The sequence below is a fragment of the Patiria miniata genome, unplaced genomic scaffold (genome assembly GCF_015706575.1).
Source record: "Patiria miniata isolate m_02_andy unplaced genomic scaffold, ASM1570657v1 HiC_scaffold_16, whole genome shotgun sequence".
In the NCBI taxonomy this organism is placed as follows: Eukaryota; Metazoa; Echinodermata; class Asteroidea; order Valvatida; family Asterinidae; genus Patiria; species Patiria miniata.
The window spans coordinates 2,343,943-2,366,049 of NW_024037054.1; the positions used below are offsets into that span (position 1 = coordinate 2,343,943).

A 22,107-nucleotide genomic window follows, 5' to 3' on the forward strand; every position below is an offset into this window, starting at 1 on the left:
GCTTAACATTTTTTAGTAAACTGACCCTTTAATGAAATACATAGCTATTATGAATATTAACAACAAATCTTCTTATTTGTGTACGATTCAGGTTTCTATGACACCGCAGAGGAAGGGGCGTGGCGTTGGGTGGATTGCTCCACCCCCTCTGGTTTGAATGGCACTTACTGGGCTATTGGCCAACCTAGCGATACTGATGGAACAGAAAACTGTGCCGAGCTGACTCAAAACAGTAAATTCAACGACATAGCCTGCAGCAACCAGCTGATGTATGTCTGTGAAATTACTCGCAAAGGTATGACAGAGTCGTACTCAAGTGAATTCAGTGAAACTTGCCGTATGTGATATAGGTCTATGCTGTGTGACTTAACACCCCGCAATCTTTGTTTTGCCACAGTTTGATTAGTTCACTCTCAAATCTGGAGAAATATAACTCAGTATATCGATAAAGAAATTCTTCATTCATCAACTTCATTTGTCATTTTGTGTGTTCACATGCATTGCCCACTTAGTCTTTAATTACGCCTATTTAAAATTTGCTGTGAGTTCACTGTATGATGCTCAGCACAGCATGGGAACCAAAACGGGAACCAAAACTACCCGCTTCTCACCCTTTCCATCAAATTGTCATCATGTGGTTTTCACGAGAAAACCACACACAGCCCACAATCATTCTTGCAATGCCTGGAGCCGATACAACTAGGCCAAGTTTGCGCAAGCACTATAGTTAACCATAGTTCGACTAACGCTTGCCCGAACTCTGTCTAGTCGACGGTGGTTGACTACGTTAGTCGACTATTTGGAACCAGCCTACTGGGGCTGGTGCATCGCAGGTAACCAATAGCTGCGCTCATTCATAACGCTAGCAGGGAGCCAGATCAAGTTTTTTGATAACATTTTGACCAGCGTTTGACTAGAGACGTTCGCACGTTGCTATTACTGCACAGGCGTAAGGTACGTCACAAATCAACCACTAGTCGACTAATGGTCCTTGCCCGAACTTGGCCTAGAATGACTATTTTTGAATTTTCTTACCGCAGAGTTCTTCCCAAGTGATGTAGATCCGTCCAATTTGGAGGGCTTGTCCACAACCTCTGAGTCTGTACTGCTTCGATGGACAGTGTCGGACTATAACTGCGACATCCAGGGATATAAGGTTCTGTACAGTGTGGATCAGGGAGCTGAACAAGAACAGGTTTGTTTTGTTTGGTGGCTCTGTGTCGTTTTCTCTTTCAGAGTGATTACATTTGTAAGAGTGGTTATTTGTAACAAACCGTATCCTCTCTGAGTGATCCCCGTTTGCTATTTCCCAGGTTTGTAGCGTTGCTAATAGGAGTTGTGACTTTGGGGCATGATCGGTGGCTGCATGGCATATATACGGGTTTATAGCGCCCTTGAACAGAGATTTTGACAAATTTAGAAATTGCTGAAATAGGGCTGAATAGCTCAGTTGAGTTGGTAGAGCACCGGAATGGTTATCCAAAGGTCACAGGTTCAAACCCCGACTCCAGTCAGTTTCTTTGTTCAAATTTGATGTAGTTTCCACGCTCTGTTTTTTTTAATCGTATACTGCCTTGCTTACATTAGTGGGGCAGATAGGGAAATATTTTGGGGAATTGTGCCTTTGACAATACAGGTATGGCACTTGGCAGACAGTCAGAGTATGTCTTAAGAAAGATATTTGGATATAGGGCCATCGCAGATTTGTCCTTTGAAAAATATAGGTAGAATAACAAGCACTTTTCAACTTTTTCAAAATGGCTGCCATTGCTTGTCATTCTACCTAATTTTTTTTCAAAGGACAAATTTGCGATGGCCCTATATCCAAATATGACATACTCTGACTGTGCGCCAGATGCCATGCTTGTATCATCAAAGACACAATCCCATCACCTATCTGTCGTACTACATAGACTCATCATAAGTGTTAAGGGTCATTTTCTTCACTTTATGTCAAGAGACAGTTGCTACAGCCAGAGTTTTTCAAATTGAATTTTCTGTAGGGTTTGGCTTGTTGATACTAATAGGAAAGCAAACATGATTCTTATTTAAAATTTGCCATGTTTGTTTGAACTTCCTACCTAGGTTGTTCCTGGATCCAACACAAACAATGTGAATATTACAGGACTCCTGCCAGATACTCTGTACAACTTCAAGTTGCTGGCATACACTGCGTTTAGTGATCGTGAGGTAACTGCAATCACCACAGTGACAACTCTACAGATTGACAGTAAGTACACATGACGCATATAGGCGGATCCTGGCAAATTGAAGATATATTGAAATTTGCTGCAAGTGGCTGCAAGGCCCCGGCAAAAGAATTCAAATCTAGAAAACAAATCTCAATTGTTTTTCTGATGTGCAGACCCCTGTCCTGAAGATGGCTGGGAGTTGGGCAATGGGGGCAAGTGCTACAAGTTTGTGGAGCGGTTTGAGACGTGGTACGATGCTCGGGCAGTGTGCAAGCAGGATGCCGATGGTGACCTAGTCATCATTGAGACCCAGGAAGAGAACTTGTACATACAGGACAGAACCCAGGGTGGGGATTGGTGGATAGGTGAGTCGGCAAAACAATCAATCGTGTGTCTCTCTCCCTGTCAGGGATGTGGTCGAGTCCATCACAAGCTCATCACAAGTAAATCACAAGTCCAGTCACAAGTAAATCACCAGTCCAGTCACAAGTAAATCACCAGTCCAGTCACAAGTAAATCACCAGTCCAGTCACAAGTAAATCGAAAGTCCAATCACAAGTAAATCAAAAGTCCAGACACAAGTGAATCACAAGTCCAGTCACAAGTAAATCACAAGTCCAGTCACAAGTAAATTACAAGTCCAGTCACAAGTGAATCACAAGTCCAGTCACAAGTCCAGTCACGAGTAAATCACAAGTCCAGTCACAAGTCCAGTCACAAGTCCAGTCACGAGTAAATCACAAGTCCAGTCACAAGTCCAGTCACAAGTAAATCACAAGTCCAGTCACAAGTAAATCACAAGTCCAGTCACAAGTAAATCACAATTCCAGTCACAAGTAAATCACAAGTCCAGTCACAAGTAAATCACAAGTCCAGTCACAAGTAAATCACAAGTCCAGTCACAAGTAAATCACAAGTCCAGTCACAAGTAACAGGTGAATGGTAACAAAGGAATGCCTTCAAAGCTTATTTGAAGAGCTTATGATTTGAAGTGGGACTGGAGGACTTGGGATGGACTCGTGTTGGACTTCTGATGGACTTAATTAAGCTCGTAAATCATGGAACCAGAGCTGTCATTACAGCAAAGTTTTAAAACTGACCTAATTGTGGAAAAATATTTCATTATGTGTTCCTCATTTTGTTGAATCACCGAACGCACCAAAACAAGAATGGAAACAATCAAGAATCTCAAGTAAAGAATGGAAATGTAAAACTCTTGAGACTGAACCTGAGTGAGCACTTTTTATCCAGGATGGCCACAAGTGTCAGCATTTTTCCAAAAGCCATTTTTCCACAGGTGTTTTTCCTGTGAGTCAAAAAATAATTAAAATTGAAAAGTACTCGCTTTTATCCATAATCTAAATTGTACAACTCAGGTACTATGAAACTGTATCTACTTAATAAGCATCCTAGTCAGGGCAGTAATGCTCTAGCAATGGAACAAATGTTTAAATTTGGTATGATGTGAGCATGAAGCATAAAGGCTAGTTCATGCTTGTTGTAATGTCAAGGCAAATATCGGCTATGCGAATTTGCCAAAGTTAAAACGTTATTCAGCTCTAGTGAATTACGCCATGAATGCGTCGCAATTTCAACAGTACTTTCCGTTTGCATTCCCATGTGGTATAAGTTTGGCCTTTCTTGTATAGAGCATAACGGCAGAGGCCTTCACCACACTATGTGCAGAGTAACCAGCATCTCTGATTCTATTGGTCAGGTTTCTATGACGTCTCAGTCGAGGGTGACTGGCGTTGGGTAGATTGCTCCACCCCCTCCCCATGGACGGCGTCCAACTGGGGCGCAGACCAACCCAACAATCTCAACGGTAACCAGCATTGTGGACAGATCCTGAACGATGGCAAATATAATGACTGGCAGTGTGATCGCACCATGCAGTTCATTTGTGAAATCTCTCCTAAACGTAAGACATTCTCTTCATTCTGTTTGAATCACAATTAGAACACATCTGCTTTCTCTGACTTGAAGTATCCCAGTTAATAAGTCTTCAGATTTTTCTTTTAGAAAAGGTTTGATTCTTTGTATTTTTCTGAACTCTATCCCATGTAGCCTATACTTAAAACTGCAACAAAATTATCCCAAATCTTTCTATCCTTAAATTTCCTTTCATTTGCCCAACTCATTCTTTTTACTGAATGTAGTATCATTAACTTAGTTATGAAAAAATATCATAATTGGAAAATACCTCCAAAACATTCTGATACATTTTTTTAGTCACACATTTTGTAAATTAATCTCTGAATTAAAAATCACTAATCAGATTGTTTTTAGTACAATAAAAATCTAATTAACATGTCCTTACAATGGTTTTGCCAACAAAAATGAGTTATTCCTGGGAAATCACTTATGTAATTTCAATTTCGTAATATGTTAGAGTTGAGTGTTCTTGACGTTCATGAGTCTTAAGCTGGCCTCAGGTCGACCTGCGATTTGCTTACACCACGACGGCACTGTCAGCATCAAGCAGAAAAATAATACTCAGGTCACAAAACTGAGAAACGATGTGATTCTCTTGAAACAAGTGGCATCCCAACCAAAATATTCGCATCCATGCTCATGTCACCCAAGACGCGACGATCCACCACGATTCCACAGTATAGACAGTCATGTGGCTTCTTTGACAATAAGGGAATAATTATGTGCTTGGTCGGTTCGGCTTGATCCATTATCAGCGCGCATTCCTCTGATACGGTCTTAAATGTACTTGTATTCCCATTCACAAATACTTTTTGAGTCAAAAATTCGACACAAGTCAAAAATTATACATTTCAAACGATTTTGTTTGACAATTTTACTTTATTGCTTTTTTTAAACACCCCTCTAGCTATGGTATGGAATATCCTCTCACGAGTAGTAGTAAACAATCTCCTTATATGGTGATTGACGCGCGCGTGGTGCGTACTGCGTGATGTTGCGCAGAACGCGGAGTGCCGGTGTGTAGTGTGCTGATTGGCTACACAATGAAAAAAGGATGTCTTGATGCACGCACGAATGCGACTTTGTCGTAGAAGTTGAAATTTTTCTACTCTTGCGACTGTTGATTTCTTTGAGCGCTGACTTCTTCCGATCGTCCTAATATCGTTGCAGTAACACTCAGGTCACACAAAATCGGCCCCCGAACACAAATGTTCCCAATGGTCGTAGCTCAGGCACAGCTTGATCCTGAAAAGTCAGTTGCCGACTGATCTGTGTTGTCGCAAGGGCGACCTGAGGTTGGCTTTAGCCTTTATTCAAGTCTTTGGGTTTACCTTAGATTAATTTACTCTAAGACTGATTTTAAAGTCTGTTGTACAGTTTACTCAATTATGTTAACTGTTCTCTCAACCTCCAGCGTTTGATCCGAGCGACGGCAACCCGACCCGCCTCCGACTTGCTGAAGACACGCCCAACAGCGTCCTGGTGCGTTGGCGCCCCTCCCTGGTCTCCTGTGACGTGATTGGCTACCGGATCAACTACAATGATCCAATCATCAACGGTTTCACGGAGGTACTAGGGGGCAATACCTCTAGTGTGATAATCTCTGACCTGCTAGATGGCTTCACTTACTTCTTTGCCATCGCTGCCTTCACCCAAGAGCAACTGTTACCCTACAGTGAAAGAGTGTCTATCGTCACTCCCTCTCTAGATGGTACGTATTTGACAGGCATTTTAGCATTATAGACAATTAGAAATTATGGCAAGTACATTTTATTCAATTTGTTGGTGTCATTTTTCATATGGGTCATTCTACAAATTTAGGGCTCAATGTGTGACATATATTCTGTCCCTGGTACCTTAGTTATTATTATTGTTATTATTAATTATTTCTGGTATTTAATGAAACCAAGGATTCCTCACAAGCGCCCTAGGCACTGTAGCTCACAAACATGAACAAACCTATAGAGAGAGGGAAATGAGAAGAAATTACAGTTTTAGATGTGAGAGAAAACCCTTGAAGAATGTTCTGAGGAAAACCCATGGAATCATAGACAGGGACTGAAAACCCAATCCACATGTTGGCCCAGGCGGGATTTGAACCCGGGTCACAGCAGTGAAAGGCAAGGAAAGTACCGCTACGCCAACCTTACTCCCCTTTGTAATTTGCCATTCAAGTATCATCAAGAACTTCAAATTATTTTTTAGTTATTGGGTAGGTAGTTTGCTCATAATCACTCTTTGAGGACGACTGCATAAATAAGTGCATTCAGAATTATAAAATCATAGATGTATAGAATGACCCATATTCGGTACTACATGTATAGTAGAATAACAATCATGTAATTAGGTTACATCGGAATTAACGTGACTTCAAAAGTTATTTGGGAACCAACCTTTGATTCCGTATCCATGAAATACTTGAGAAAAGATCTGAGAAGTACTCTCAATGTTTTTGCAGGTTTGTGTGAGGAAGGATGGGAGCCTGGACTAGACTACAAATGCTACAAGTTTGGCATCCAACAGAAGACGTGGGAGGAGGCAAGAGCAGACTGCCAGAGCGTCACTGATGGGGACTTAGTCATCGTAGAGACCCAGGAAGAACACAGTTATCTGGTCAACAGAACACTAGGCGGTGATTGGTGGATTGGTAAGTGCTCTTTGGATTTCAAGTTGTTGATATTGTATTTGGTTCATAGTTGATGTGAAATATAAGCAAAAGTGTGCATCGACATTGAGCACAGATTAGTGGATACTTGTTGAGTAGTGCTTAGAGAGTTGATTACAGTTATCTAGCCAACAGAACGCTAGGTGGTGATTGGTGGATTGGTGTGTTCATCTGTTGAATTCACAGTTGTTGATATGATATTTGGTTGGTAGTTAATGTAAGATTATAAAAAAAAAATTGTGCATGAACATTGAGCACAGATTGGTGGATACTTGTGGAGTGCTTAGAGAGTTGACTATAGTTATCTGGTCAACAGCATACTAGATAGTTTATAGATATATTATAGATAAGTGACAGTTGATGTAGAGTGTAAGATTGGTGGATACTTGTTAATTTGTCTTTAAAGAGGGACCATGGAATGGTTGATTACCATTAGTGGATTAGTAGCTTGTACTTGTGGAGTCATATGGAAATGGGCTGGTACATATACCATGCAAGTTGAGGGCAAAACAAATTTGTTAGGGAAGTGAAGAAAGTCTCAATGAAACATCTGTTGTTAACGTCAGAAAGTTCAATTTGCTTTTTCTTTTGTGTTAAGTATGAATCGGCCTCAACCGCACTAAATGCTTTTTTTATTTAACATACATTTTTGTAGTTAATGAAATTTTCGGTATAAATTGATAGGTTGTTACATTATGGTTCATTTCCATAAGTTGATTTTTCGGACCCATGAAAGCATTCATTAGACCATTCAAGCTGCCTGGGGAGCATACAGCAAGATGCTGCCATTTCAGTGCATATAACTAAATCATACACAAAAGCCAAGCCCTCACAGGTTCCCATGTGCTCCTGGTGGAGAGAAGCAATAAGTGTAAAGTGTCTTGCCTGAAGACATAGGTACCACTACTCCATTATCTGCAGATTTACCAAAATCTTGAGTTCACGGCACTCCATGACTAACCAAGAGACACAATCAGTGTCAAACAGACAATAATATAATCTGCTTTCTTTGTTTTTATCTGTGATGCCTCGATTCCAGGTTTCTATGACCAAGGCACAGAGGGTGATTGGCGCTGGGTGGACTGCCAAGCACCAGGAACCTGGGCCAGCGGTAACTGGGGCAGCAATCAGCCCAACGACTTAGACGACAGCCAAGACTGTGGCCAGATGCTGCAGACAGGGCTGTGGAATGACTGGAATTGCCAGCGACCCATGCAGTACATATGTGAGATCAATCCAAAAGGTGAGTTGTTTGTGAGTGACAAAGAAAAGCGCAAAGCTTTAAAGTTGACCCGACTGTAATGGTTGCTCAGATTTGCCGTACAGTGTACTTGTGACTAAAAGTGTACAATCAACAGAGAGAGGGGCAAGTGGGGGTGTAATGACTTGCCCAAGGACACAACATATGGCCATCGGCTGGATTTGAACCCCTGACCCTCTGATCATGAGTTACAAACCCTAACCACTAAGCCACACATCCCTCAAGACAATACGGTGTAGACGATAGTGTGTAGACAATACTGTGTAGCTCTAGACAATTGACCTATCGCAGTTGACGAATTAGCCACGTCTCTTAGACAATCCTATGGAATTTTTGTATGCTAACTTTTGTTTGTCTCAGATGTTGCGCGCTCCGCGTCCATTTGTATAGCATGTTTTTGGACAATATTTCACAAGCTGTGTTGACGCAATTCTACCGCGATAGGTCAGTTACGATGCAGCCAGAGATTCTCAAGAATGAACTTTAATGGGAATTAAATCCAGGTCCCAGTCTTGGTTCGTACAATATCAGTAAATATATAATCGAAATAAAGTTATCAATAGACTCTGTGCACAAGTACCCCCTCAATGGTTGCAAAAAGGGAGTTGGATCGAGGGAGATCTTTTGGAGAGACATGACGTGACGTGTCCCTCACACTGGGGCTCTTGAAAGTTGTCACAAAGCACCATCTACTGTCCATGCAAGGAGTCTATACCCAAGCATACTTTGTCTGAAACCTTAGCGCTCATGGTATTTATATCCCGTTTCCCCGTTCCTGCTTTGTAGCCTTTACTTCCGAGGAACAAGGTCCCACCCTATTCCGTGGCCGAGCCAATGATCCAGTCACCATCCGGCTTAGCTGGACCCCCTCAGAGTACAACTGTGAGGTCCGCGGCTATCGCATCGTGTACGAGGAGGAAAAGGTTGGCAAGACATTGACTGTAGAGGGCGGTGCAACCAGCTCGGTGTTGCTGAAGAGCCTCAGTCCGGGGGCTACGTATGTCTTCTACATCGGAGCATTCACTAAGGACGACGAGCTGGATCTGGAGAGTAGATCAGTTCGAATACAGCTACCCCAAAGTAAGATGAATTAAGTTTGTGTGCAGTCTCATAATTGAGCAGTTCAAGTCTTTGCCTAATTATTCTAATTGAACCCCTAGGCCCTTTTGGCTACAGGAACCATCCTCAATCCTTCAAAATCCTGCTATTGCTACCATGTAAATATTAGATTCAGCCTCAATCCTCCAAAGCTTACTTGGTTTAAAGATAGTAATGGCAATAAACTCCCTGTGAAATTATTCTTTCTGGCATGCTGTCATTTTGAAAAAAAAACAATAAAAGAAGGCCATTTCCAAAGATTCATCAAGTGACGCATTTTTGGAAATTTCCGTTCGAAGCTGGTTTGTAATTCGGCAAATCCGTGAGTGGGTGCACGCAAGCTTGACACGACGCACATGCGCACGCAGTTGCTATTCTTGTCGGTTCAGAGCGTGATATAGCGCAGCTGCAATTGGCTGAATGAGAACGTGTCATGGATGCTGATTTCAGGTGCAATTCAAAGCATGACTCGGCAACTTTTGAACTGGAAATCGAGTTCCTAGAATATTGTTTTCTCGGAATATACAGCATTCACTGAGCTAAAAGTACATCAGGTTAGTTGTTAAGGGCCCTTCTTTACATTTTGGGCACTTTTGTCTGCCCAGAGACAGTCAATACCAATATGGTTAAAGATCATGTCACCTCGGCATCGATGCTGCTTGGGTCTACAAGCCAGAGTCTAGCTCTTTTAACAAGTGACAAAATGATCTACCTTTAACATTGACGGAGTTGAAGACAATGTTCTAATTGCTGTATCTCTTTTCCCCATCCTGTTACAAGCTGGGGTTTGTGGCGAGACTGACTGGACGGCATCTAGTGGTATGATAGCATCGCCTAACTACCCAGACGCTTACCCTGCCTTCCAAGAATGTGTCTACACTATCTCACTGCCAGATGCTGCAGCATCTGTCCAGATAGAATTTATGGACTTTGACCTGGAAAAGGGGTAAATATACATTCTGTCCTGTGTGTCCATTACTAGTCCATCACAAGTAAGTCACAAGTAACAGGGGCTAAACAATAAAGAGTTACGGCATCCGGGAAAAACGTGATGTATCTGTAGTAATGTTGTGCATTGGGTCGGGTTGACCAGGCCAAAACGATCCGAAACAATATAGATATAAACCAAATCCAAACCGAAACCAATCTGAACTCCCTAAAACTGACCCGACCTGACCAAGAATCAAGCAAAAACCGACCTGAACCGACCCAAAACTGAAACGACCCACAGAAAAACGAATATCTGGCTTAGGCAACTGTGTCTGCATTTTGTGGCTGAACTTACCCACGTCTCATGAAAATCATCATCTCTCAGTAACTGAATCATACCGTACGGTACTCACAATGTGACCTACTGGTGGGCCTACATATTACAGACCGTGTGTGATAGCCCGCAAACTACTCTTAGGTCGTATATACCAGGCACAGTGACACTGCAATGAATTTTACACCGTGTGCATTTTCGAACTGTTTCAGGTTTTTTTTGGGTTTATTTCAAGTTTTTTCAAAATGGCTTAACTGACCCAACCTGACCCGAAAATTGCAGAGACAGAACCGAACTGACCCGACCCGACTGAAATGATCGACAAACCGACCCGACCCGAAACCGACTTCGGGACGGGTCGGGTCAGTTGCGGTTTCGGGTCGGGTTTTGCACAACATTAATCTGTACACATATCCGTATGGCATCGCACGTATACGGATACGTGATGGGGCATTCAAAATTCAGTTTCGGCATCGCGCAGCTACGTACACCTGTTATTGTTTTTGTGCACATGCAGGATAAAATTAATCATGCGTCCTTCACGCAATATGTGTGTGAATGAATGCGCACACGTCCCATCTCCCCGACTGGATCTCTCACAAGTTTCACAATAGGCCATGTACTGTTCATGCATGTAGTCCATGCCATGATGCCCCACCCCTTCCTCTGATTCCACGAACCAAACGTTGTTTTTACTATCACGCAGGCACGACTTTTTGATGATGGGCCCTGGCCTGATCCCAGACGTGGACATTCAGTATGCCCTGACTGGCAGTGAGCTGCCCCAGATGGCTATGATTGACTCTAGCCAGGTGTGGATGCGATTCCTTTCAGATGAATCCAACCAGAGGTCAGGATTCTCACTCATGTATTCAGCTGCTGAAGGTGAGAAACAGACACTCTTGCAGCTCAAGAATGTAATGCAGACGAGTAAAATATGATTGATGTCTGGCTAGAATGTGGTTCATTATACAATTTTGTCGCTGTGATGTAGTCCATGGCGTTTTCTATCCTAAGGGCAGCAAATGGTACCTGCGGCAAAACTGAAGGTGCCAATTGCCCCGGAGGGCATACAAAACCCATGGACTGTATCACAACAGACAACACTTGTTTTGTTATACCATGGTATTGTTTTTATATTTCATTTTTGAGTCTCTAAGAAGTAACACTATAAATGTTAGTCTTGTAAATATAGGATATTGTGTACACCCCTGAACACACCGATAATTCGGCTCGGGCCATTATCTGTGTCCAGGCCCCTAGCCGGTTGTAAACATACTTGTTTAAAACCAGCCAAGCACATATTTATTTCCTTAGTAGACCACCACTATCAAGAACATGGCTACACCAAAAAAAATTCCGCACCTTTTTTGCTCCTAAATCATTGTACTGATATTGGTAGCTGAATAATCTTAATAATGAAGGACTTTACTGTGTTTGTTATAGTGGTGTTATAGCATTAATTTGGGAAGCAAAATTGACTGATGCACATTTTTAGTTCTCTAATGTGAATTTTTCCTTGAAAAAATTGAGAAAATTTGATACCAAAAGATCCCAAATGTAAGTCTTATTTATAAGTAAAATTTTAAATGCTCAAATGATCAGTGAAACCGAATAATCCTGCCACATCATGACTTGGTTAGTAATACAAAATAAATGGCTTCTAAGTTTTGATTTTGATTTGTTTGATTTGTTGATTGACAGCTGACATGAGTGGGGAGAGCGTAGGCAGTCTGACCATAGTGCTCATCAGCCAGTCATTCAAATCAGTAAGTCTTTTCTTTACATGGGTTTTATTTTCACAATGTACTAAAGGCTTTACACTCAGTGACCCCTGTAATACAGATTTGAAAAGCTTGCTTAACAGACTGATCCATTAGGCTCCTCCCACAACACACATGGGCATCAACACGATTGCTTCTCCATTGCCAAATGTATGTTCCAGCCCCACGCGTAATACGCATGTAAATGCATGTCAAACTTTTGCGCACGTATGTCGGAAATTAAACTTGAATGTGATTGTCCAAACTCTGTTTTGTGGGTCAATTACATTCATTGTGTAATTAATGAGATGTAAAGTACAGTATGCAAACTGCACTGACTTCCCACTATGGGCTCTGTGCACAAGTACTCCTTCATGGGCCAGAAAAGGAGAGTTGGGGGAGACCTATAGACTGGTTCCTGGTCCATCCACTGCATATTTCAAATGATCGAAAGTTATTTAGGGCGGGGATTAGTCTGGAAGACCATCGCAAGTTAAATTCAAACGTATTCACATGCCGACAACGCCTGATGCTCACGTGAAGACGCTGTGGCTATAGCAGTTTGCACATTCAGGAAGTCGTGTGTACTTTGCACGCAAACCAGTACAGTACATACAGTACCCACGCGCTGTGTGCCCTGTCTCTCAAAAGTGGTAAAAGCGCGCCCTCTTTTGTTGGCGCGTAGTGGAGTCCCCTTATGTCAGAAAATTATATTTTTTTTCAAATTTGGGCACATTTTAATAGGAATCATTGTGCACATCAAAATAAAATTGGAAAATCACGCCAAAATAGATTTTCTCTGGAACTTTGAAGCGGGTACATATAAACTCAGGATTTATGAATGGGAATGTTCAGAGCTTGATGAAATTTCACTAACTGTGAAATCTGAGGTAAAATTTTTGCTCTAGCAAAGCACTAGAGGCGAAAATACAAAGAGCGCCACATCAGGGGCCACGCCATGTTAGGGTACATCAACACTATATCAAAGCCTTTGACAAGCAAAACACCTATGACACCTATGACAACGGAAGAGTTTCTTCACAGTTAATTATCTATAGAGCAATCCGAGTACATGCGTGCTTTCGCCATTGAAGGGGGCATCCTTGATCATATAGTGGTAGCGTTCTCTTAATGGTCCATTTCACTGAAAATTAAAGTTTTCATTTAAAGGTTTTGGAATGGTAAATTTTGTGAGAAAAAAAAGGAAGGTATTTGGACAAAAGTTATGTTGTTGAAGTTCTCAAACTCAAACTCAAGTTATGTTGTTTTAGAAACAAAAAAGTGACTTTTTAAAACCCAATTTCACGGCACTGATAAGCACACGATTTTCTGCTAACAGAGTCTCTGTCTATGTCATGGAGACCATAAGCAGTAAGCACAGCAAAAGGTACGCTTACTGATAAGCAGCACTGTTAAATTGGGTCCAGGTTTAAGCATGGAACAATATTATTCAGGATTTTTAAAATCTGAAGTCATAACCTTTTTTTACAGTTCACCGAAGCTGTTCAGACTGAGTTTGCCATCGCTGTGGCCAATCAACTGAATGTTTACTGCAAACTGGCTGAAGACAATTGCTTGGTAGATGCAACAGCAGAATTCACGTAAGGCTCTAACCTTTTATGAAACAACAAATTCATCTCCACCAGCCATGTTTTTTGGTTTGTTTTCTGAGACCTACAAGTTACCCCAAAAAATTAAATAATCGATTGTTTGGGCAGCAAATAAGCCACACCCTTCTGTCTGATGCATATATCTTGACAAAAATTCATCCACAAAATGTCTGAAATTAACTGAACAGTTGGTCAAAATTTATCCCTGTAAATGAATGGGCGATGTTTAGACATGTTGTCTCCAAAAGAGAGTGAATTTGGACACTTTTAAATTTACAGTGTAAGTATTTGGCAAACAAACCAGCTTGGGACCCCTTATTACTAATGTTTGGCTTTCATAAGGAAATTTTTGACATCTGACAAAGAATTTCATTGTCTGTAATAGATGGCTTCAACTATTATTGATGATAGTTAAAACCACATGCAGTACATGTAATATGTATTGTAGAATCCAGTATTTTACAGTGAGAGTGGGTTGATTTGCCCAAAAAAATTCTGGTGCTTCATTGTAATCGTTTGATTTGCACATCTCAATAAATATCTTTTCTATTTATATAGCCATGGGGTTTAGGGGAAACATTGGCGCACACTGTGGTTATTTGAAAAGCCAAACATCTCATGTTTTTTTTCTCCATACATTTTCTGAGAATAGTTAGGAACACTTCTCACAAAACATATCCATCATGTTTCCAGAATTGCAAACTGCTTTGTTTTAATTGCATATATTTCACATGGGAAATCTACAAATGTTTTTTTTTTTAAACAATGATGGATATGTGAAAAACTAAGTTTTTTTTTTAGTATTTATGTTTTTTCAGTAATCTGATAGTGTTTATATAGCTTGGTCACACTGATGTCCAACAGCCGTGTACAAAGCTGATGGACTTCATATTATTATTATTATTATTATTTATTCAGCCAAAGAAAGAAAAAAAACCAAATATACAGTAGACATAGACTACAATACATACATCGATACCCAAGAGAAAACAAAGAGAATAAGAAAGCTAATCACCAAGATGGGCTAGGGGCAACAAAAGCAAAACAATTACTGTAGTCCGTAGACCTGTTACCCAACAATTGCAACAACAATATCTTTGTTGCTGGTTGTTTCAACCAATGATTTCACAACCAGAAAGGGGTGGTTTTGGTGGAAGGTGGGGGGGGGGGGAAACAGTGAACAAAGTCTTGATAAATTGCTGAAATAAAACAAAATATCCCATATCTTTATATCTAAACTCTGTCTATAACTATCTGAAACCATATAACATATTCACTTTTATGTCTGTAAACCTTTTAAAACTAAACGTTTCATTTGTGGGTTTTCCTTCTTCTTTTTTTGCCTGCAGAGACAAAGAGGTCCGCTTCGCCAGTTTGGAGGACGTAGCTGAAGGATTACAAGTGACTTTCTGGGTGATTGACCCCACTGATCCTATGCGACGTCAAGCCGCATTGACTTCTAGTCAACTGCAGTCCATGCTGAATGAATATGGGGCGGATGTCGAAAACGGTATATAAAATGCTTATAGTTTATCCCAAAATAATCATTAATAAAATATTAAGTCTTTGTCAACAAACTTAATAGAATCAACCTCACAGAGAAACTTACCAGTTGCTTGCATAATAATTAAATTGAACTAAGATTGACTGGAGTGGGTTTGACCCTGTGACCTTCAGTTTGCCGTTCCGTCCTCTACCAACCTGTGTTGGCGGTTCCCCAATTTGTCAACGTCTTTGTTCAAGGGGCGCTAGTCAGAAGCCATAAACCTGCATATGCCATGTAGCCAGAAATCACGCCCTGACAAACTTGGTCTGGTAACGGTAAAACACATGTGGGCGATTGAAGGAGAAAGTGCAGGGAACCCCATTGAGACAATTTCTTGATTATAAAATAAGCGATTTCTAAAGAAGGACTTGACATCACATCAGAGTTCATAACAAGTCCATCATGGTCACAAGCAAATCACAAAGCAATTCACTAGTCCTGCCTAAAGTCATGAGATGTATGATACTTAATGATGACTTATCATGTGCTTGTGAATACCTGTGTTGGACTCCACTATAACACTGCTTGCAACCTGTGGTCGTAAAATTGCGTCGTTTATGCACAGTAGCCAGCAAGCCTTTTTTTTACGAGGACAAAGAAATCATCCATTTATCATATTATCACAATTTATGGACAGAACACAAAATGTTTACTTCAAGAGTAAGCAAAAAAGAGTAAATGGAAGGTTTTTAGTAATTTTTTTTTTAAATCAGTAAATTGAAGGTTTTTAGTAATTTTTTTTTTTAAATCATAGACATTTTGGATATTTTTTGTTCCACTTGAGAAATGCCAATTCTTATTTTATTTTTTTGTGGGTGGAAAAGCGGTTTTGGAGGCTACATGCGGTCTGCATTCCCATTGTAGAAAGCCAGCTTATTGACTTAAAGGACTCCAAGGATTGAATCTTGCTGTTTTTCTCCGCAGATGGACAGTTCCAGTTTGTTGTACGTACTGAATCCAATCCACTGAGTGAACCATGGGTCATTGCACTCCTGTGTGTGCTGGGTTTTCTGGTTCTAATATTGCTGGTTGTCATTGTTAAAGACCTGAGCAGCAGAAGGTTAGTACAGTAAGCTAGTGGATGATATCTGAGAGGGGGGTTGTTCAAATCAACACTTTTATGTTAATGGTTTTGTCTTTTTGCGGAAGGAATTTAGCAGGAAGGTACAAGACATTTACAAGTATCGAACAGACAAGAATTGATCTTGGTTAAAAGATTATACTGTCATGGTAATTTCTGAGGTAAGAAATAGGTTTTAATTGAAGTTATCTGTGAAAAACATTTTCTTTTTTGCCATTATACAGAAAGAAAAGGCCAGGATCATCATTGTCCAGCAGCGATGTTGAAATGAAGTCTCGTGACGGTAAGAAATAGGAATTCCACATCAAAACTTTCCTAAGGGGATTAGATTAAGTTGGAAGGCATTTTTGTAAGATATGGGTTTTTATAATATGTAATTCACTAAATTTATTTACTTTTGGGCAAACACCACCAGGTTCTGAAAATATTTTTAATGGACTAACAAATTTAGGGTCCCCGGCCTCGACCTAAACCTGGATATGCTGCTGATGTACCACTTTGCCAATTTTGAAAAATGTTTTTGTTCTTACTGTTGTTATTTTTCCCCGCACATTGTAGACTTTATGACCACAGATGATGCAGAGCTGATCGCTAACATTGACAATGAATCTGTGTCACCTGATGAAAGAAGGTATGCTAGATATCCAAATGATTAGAGAAATGAAAGTGGCATAAGTTATATACAAATACCTGTCATGATCAGCACTGGACAAATGTTTTTGAAGATATTGAAGGAGCAAAAAAAGACCAAGTATATAGAAAATGGCACATAGAAAATTTCCTTTTTTTCTTCAGAAAAGCCCTTAAATTGTCCTTGGCACTGTTCACACATACTGGAATTTGTATCCTTGTGGAGTCATTTCCTTGTTCTCGTGTACTAAAAAATTTGAGTTCGAAAATCTAGTTTCAAAATGCTCCTAGTTTAACCAGAATTAATTTCCTGGGCTGAAATTTGGACTTAATATCACTTATATAAAATACTTCAATTTACGACAGATCAACACACCTTGGAAATTCCTAATTTTTGAGTAAAATCCATATATCTATTTCGTGATCATCTTGTGGAGACGTATTCATCAATAGAAATTGCCCCGTGAAGACGTATACAATCTTTTGTTCCCCGAATTATACCCATGTCTCCACAGGGTACCGTGTACCAGATCTCAATGTAGTACAAGTGCTAATGGGTTTAACAAATTCTAATTCTAAAGTTAGTATGCTCTTTGCAGTGCTTACTGCTTAGCCTGTGTGAATGAACACAGGTATGTTAGCCAACAATCTATTAGCAGTGCCCTGAAATGTGGCCCACTACTGTTTAATGACCTGAAGCCAATGCTTTGTTGATTCTAACGACAGGGTTCCGAGTAGCGTGACCGCCAATGTCTACTATGTCAATCCCGTTGCGGCATCCATGAACGACGAAGCTGAAGTTAGCCAAGATCTGGGAAATACCAATGATGTGCCTGAGGTCAGTGACCCCAAGGACGAGGTCATTGAGGTCAGTGACCTCAAGGGAGAGGTCAATGGGAATGTGGAGGTTGAGGTTGAGCCTGAGCCGCTGTATGCAACAACTACAAGGGAATCAATGAAGAAAGAGTAATCTTGCTACAGAAAAAAAAAAAATTCCATCTTGTCTTTTTTTTTTGTAGAGCTAAACCCGGGGTGTGTACCAGTCATGCAAACTGTTTTTCATTTGTTAGCTTTAGGCCCTGCAAATGTGCCAACCTTAAATGGAATGATAATGTCATCGAAAAACTTTTGTCAAAATGGCGGCGACCTGTATGCCAATCGTACAAGTGTCACTGTTTGGATAGCAGCTTTTGAAATCTTTGAAAAAATTAATAGTAACTGGAAGTGAATTTTTTCTAGTAATGCATGAACTAAGTTGGAAACAGAAAACAGAATCATTATGTTCAATTTGTGAGTTGGCCATTTTGGAAAACATAGGCAACGATTCCGGAAGGCCGTTCAACTCTGGTGGCAAACAGTCGATCCCACTTGCACAAATGTTGGCAATGTTGGCACATGTTGTTTGTGTAAGTGGAACGCATCCCAAATGCAAGGTAAATAAAAAGCTTTGATGTATCAAAAATCCACACACTTAGGATCATTTGCTGTTCATGCATGTTGTTCGTTGCTAAATAACACCACTCAAAATCCAAAGAAGAACGTTCAATACCTAACCTGTTGATGTTTCAGCTCAGTGAATATTACACTTTCTGAGAAACCTGTGAAAAACCATGCACAACCTTTTGATCACAAAACACGATTTCGTCATTATAACTCGTTATTTCAAAAAATCAGTCAATTGAGTGATTGTTGGAAGTCACCTAGATACATTTCTTTATCTTCTAAATGACAGCAAGCCAGACGGAATAATTTCACGAGGTGTTTAGTACCAGAACGATCTTTAACCAAGTAAACGTTTTGATAACAGTTTGGTATGTTATTGTTGGGATAAATGCAAATGACCCTGTATACCTTTAATAAAGTATAAAGGACAGCACCCATGAGGTGCTGATGTCATTTAACTAACTGGGAGATCATGCTTGCTGCGTGTACATTTTTTGTATTTTATGAAAATGAAGGGTTCCTCCAAAGTGCCCATGGTCACTGTAGCTTGCAAACCTGAAGAAACCTGTAAAGAGAAGACAATGAGTAATACTCAGTTTGAAAAGTGGGAGAAAAAAAACAGAAGAATGTTCTGGAGGAAAAAACCCACAGAACCAGGTAGGGACTGAAAACCCAATACACATGTGGATCTTGGTGCAACTGAAATCCGGGCCACAATCGTTAAATGTGTCTTTCTGATAATTTAAACCAGGAAAATGTTGACATTATCACCCAATTTTGTGTGTGCAAGAATGGATTTTAATTTTATACTGTTAATGAATGTGCTGACGTGAACAAATTCACACAGTACTTTTGCTATGTGTATTCTTCTGCTGCAATAATCATTACACTACCAATGTGTTGAATTTTTTTTACAAGTAACGTTTTTAATTTGTATTTCTACTGTTGCTTTTTATAACCTTCCAGTTAAATTGTTTTTTTTACTGTTTTGTTTAGTAATCCTCATTTGTTTAGTATCACATTATCTGTGCCAATATAATTTTTCATTTTGTTTTAACTTTTTGCATTATTTTTCAAAATGAAATTAATCAAATGATATAGAAATATTTTAAATTGGAAAAGGATAATATTTTGCTTAATAAAAAAAAAATCAAGTCAAGACAGGGTCCACGTTTGTGGTACCAAGGAGTTGAAGGATGGTTTGAGAGAGGTCGTTCTCTGTTTGCCCTAGACCCCCCCCCCCTCCCAGACAACCATTAGACTTGCCCCCATCTCACAAACATTCAAAAGCGATCTAAAAATGATCAAAAATATGAATTAAAAAAAAAAAATATGCAGTATCGTTTGCCTTGTATGTTTTTTTCCCCTTCGTTTGAAGCAACAATATTCAAAACCTATAGTAGGGTACATAACAATTAACCTGTTAAAGTTTCAGCTCAGTTGGATACTATACTGTACATTTTGAGAAAACAGAGAAAACGTATGCAAAATCTTTATGGTCTTGTAACTGGATTCCATTGCTAACGCACGTAAAAACGGAAAAAATGTTGCAACCTGACGCCACTTTTTTCTTCATATAATATCTCAATGAAGGCCAGTCATTGCAAAAATGATAGGACATGAATCTGGGACTGAGAAACATTTCCAACTTTGCTAGGAAATATTCCATAGACTTTGTACACAACTGCTGAAGTGGCATCAGGTTTCAAATTTTTTTCCAAAAACAGTGTCCCGCTGCACCCCTTTTTGTAACCCCCTTTAATTTTACTTTTTTTCCGAATGATACCATTTCAGGTGTAAAATTTCACAGGGTATGTGAGCAAGGTTTCTGTCACTAAATCAATAGGTACTTGTCGGGGTAATTTGCAAATGCTCCTACGTGCCTTTTACCTCAATATCACTACACTTTATGTTGTTTTCTTTCATTGAGCATTGATAATTTTGTTGGAATTGCATTGTTAAAGACAGGTATTGTTATTATTAGTAAATAAACCGAGTAGTGTTTGACAATTCTGATTGTTGTTTTGGTCATTCCGTCCAGGTTTTGTGTCAAATGTAGTATTAAGGAGTAAATATAGTGACTGTTACATCTCATACATTTCCGTGATGAAGCTAATATTGATCTTTACTTAACTGATGACACGTAGGGCGATTCAGGGAATAAATGTGTGCTTAGCCAGTTTTAAACACTATGTTTAAAGGGAATGTACATCATTGGCTTTTGCTGTAATTTTCAGAAATTGGCTTTTGCTGTAATTTTCAGAAATGAACTATTTGAGGGGTTAATATAATAGATCAAATATTGTTACCCTGACATGTTTGAAGTTTTGTGTTTGGAAATGCTGGAAAAACCAAGAAAAACAAAAATGTTCAAGTAGTCTGGTTCCCTGACTCCACTAAAGATGAAATGGATCAATGTATTGATGCCGGAAAATTGTAAGGTAAGGGAACCAGTCTAGCTGGCCTGCACCCGTTCATGAACATGAAACTAATAGCAAACAAAATTTGGACTGAAGAAAAATTTGGAGCAGTAGTTAAAAATAGTTAGGTTTTTCCAACGGTGGTCGGCCGACCACCGTTGGAAATGTATACAAAAATACCATTTTCTTCAAAATGACTTCACACCTGGTGCCATAATTTTACAGGATGCTTTAGACCGTCATTTACCAACATCCTAGTAAGGCATTTTGTAAAAACTTAGTAGTTTTATTTTTCGATGTTTGCAAATATTGTATTTTCCCTTTAAGACCGGTTGGAGTCTCGATGGGTGATAATTACCCTCATCCAGACTCCAACCGGTCTTAAACATAGAGTTTAATACCGGGCAAGCAAATATTCTCATTCATAAATTTCTTTTCGGTCAAAAAATCAAAACTATTAGGTCCGAAAGTCAAAATTATAAATTTCCAACAATTTTGTTTCCCCCCCCCCCCAACAGTAGTGTGGTTGGGGTCTACGAGCGAATACTTACCTGTAGAGCGAATACTACATATGCATTGTTCCCTATGCCGGCAGGCAATTTGCTAATAGTTTTACACAATAGCGCCCTCACGTGTCCTACCCACGATGCCCTGTGACATGCGCACTACATTAGCGTCCTCTTTTTCTCAAGCGTTACTTGCGTAAGCACTCAAGGAATCGAGTATAGTGGGGAAGGAGGGAGGGGTGCTCTACAGGTAAGTATTCGCTCGTAGTCCCCAACCACACTACTGTGGGGGGGGGGGGGGGGGGGGAGTCTACATCACTCTACTTACCTGTAGAGCGAATACTACATATGCATAGACTCGCACCGAGTAAGGCGGTGGGTATACGCAAATTACCGTATGTCTACAGGGGTGTAGGACATGAGGCGTGTCCAAAGGTAAACAACACCAAACCAAAAACCTACACCCCAGACGCTCTAGGCTTCACCTCGTCAGGGGAACCCAAAGAGCTCGTGCGCAAAAAGTCAGGGGGGTGTAACCATTATGGGAATGAACACATGATAGGTACACCTAATTAAACTTAATGCCCATACAAATATATATATGTATATTTATATGCTCACCCGTTAGTGCTTCCGTGAGGCTCGACTGGCCGCTAGCAGCACTTCTCTTCCAGCCTTGCCATCTGCCTGGAG

At 40.1% G+C, this 22,107-nt stretch overlaps 1 protein-coding gene across 1 annotated transcript in view; it reads left to right on the forward strand.

The window, feature by feature from the left end:
* Positions 1–18,016, forward strand: part of LOC119722655 — a 69,681-nt gene extending 51,665 nt beyond the window's left edge. The window contains exons 39-56 of the mRNA XM_038192886.1: positions 92–295; positions 1,041–1,195; positions 2,086–2,230; positions 2,366–2,557; positions 3,910–4,113; positions 5,542–5,838; positions 6,586–6,774; positions 7,832–8,035; positions 8,840–9,133; positions 9,932–10,097; positions 11,122–11,300; positions 12,120–12,184; positions 13,670–13,779; positions 15,138–15,298; positions 16,259–16,394; positions 16,640–16,698; positions 16,974–17,046; positions 17,772–18,016. Coding sequence (XP_038048814.1) covers positions 92–295; positions 1,041–1,195; positions 2,086–2,230; positions 2,366–2,557; positions 3,910–4,113; positions 5,542–5,838; positions 6,586–6,774; positions 7,832–8,035; positions 8,840–9,133; positions 9,932–10,097; positions 11,122–11,300; positions 12,120–12,184; positions 13,670–13,779; positions 15,138–15,298; positions 16,259–16,394; positions 16,640–16,698; positions 16,974–17,046; positions 17,772–18,015 — 3,077 coding nt within the window. The 3' untranslated portion in view covers position 18,016. The remainder of the gene's footprint in view (positions 1–91; positions 296–1,040; positions 1,196–2,085; positions 2,231–2,365; positions 2,558–3,909; positions 4,114–5,541; positions 5,839–6,585; positions 6,775–7,831; positions 8,036–8,839; positions 9,134–9,931; positions 10,098–11,121; positions 11,301–12,119; positions 12,185–13,669; positions 13,780–15,137; positions 15,299–16,258; positions 16,395–16,639; positions 16,699–16,973; positions 17,047–17,771) is intronic.
* The last annotated feature ends 4,091 nt before the right edge of the window (positions 18,017–22,107 follow it).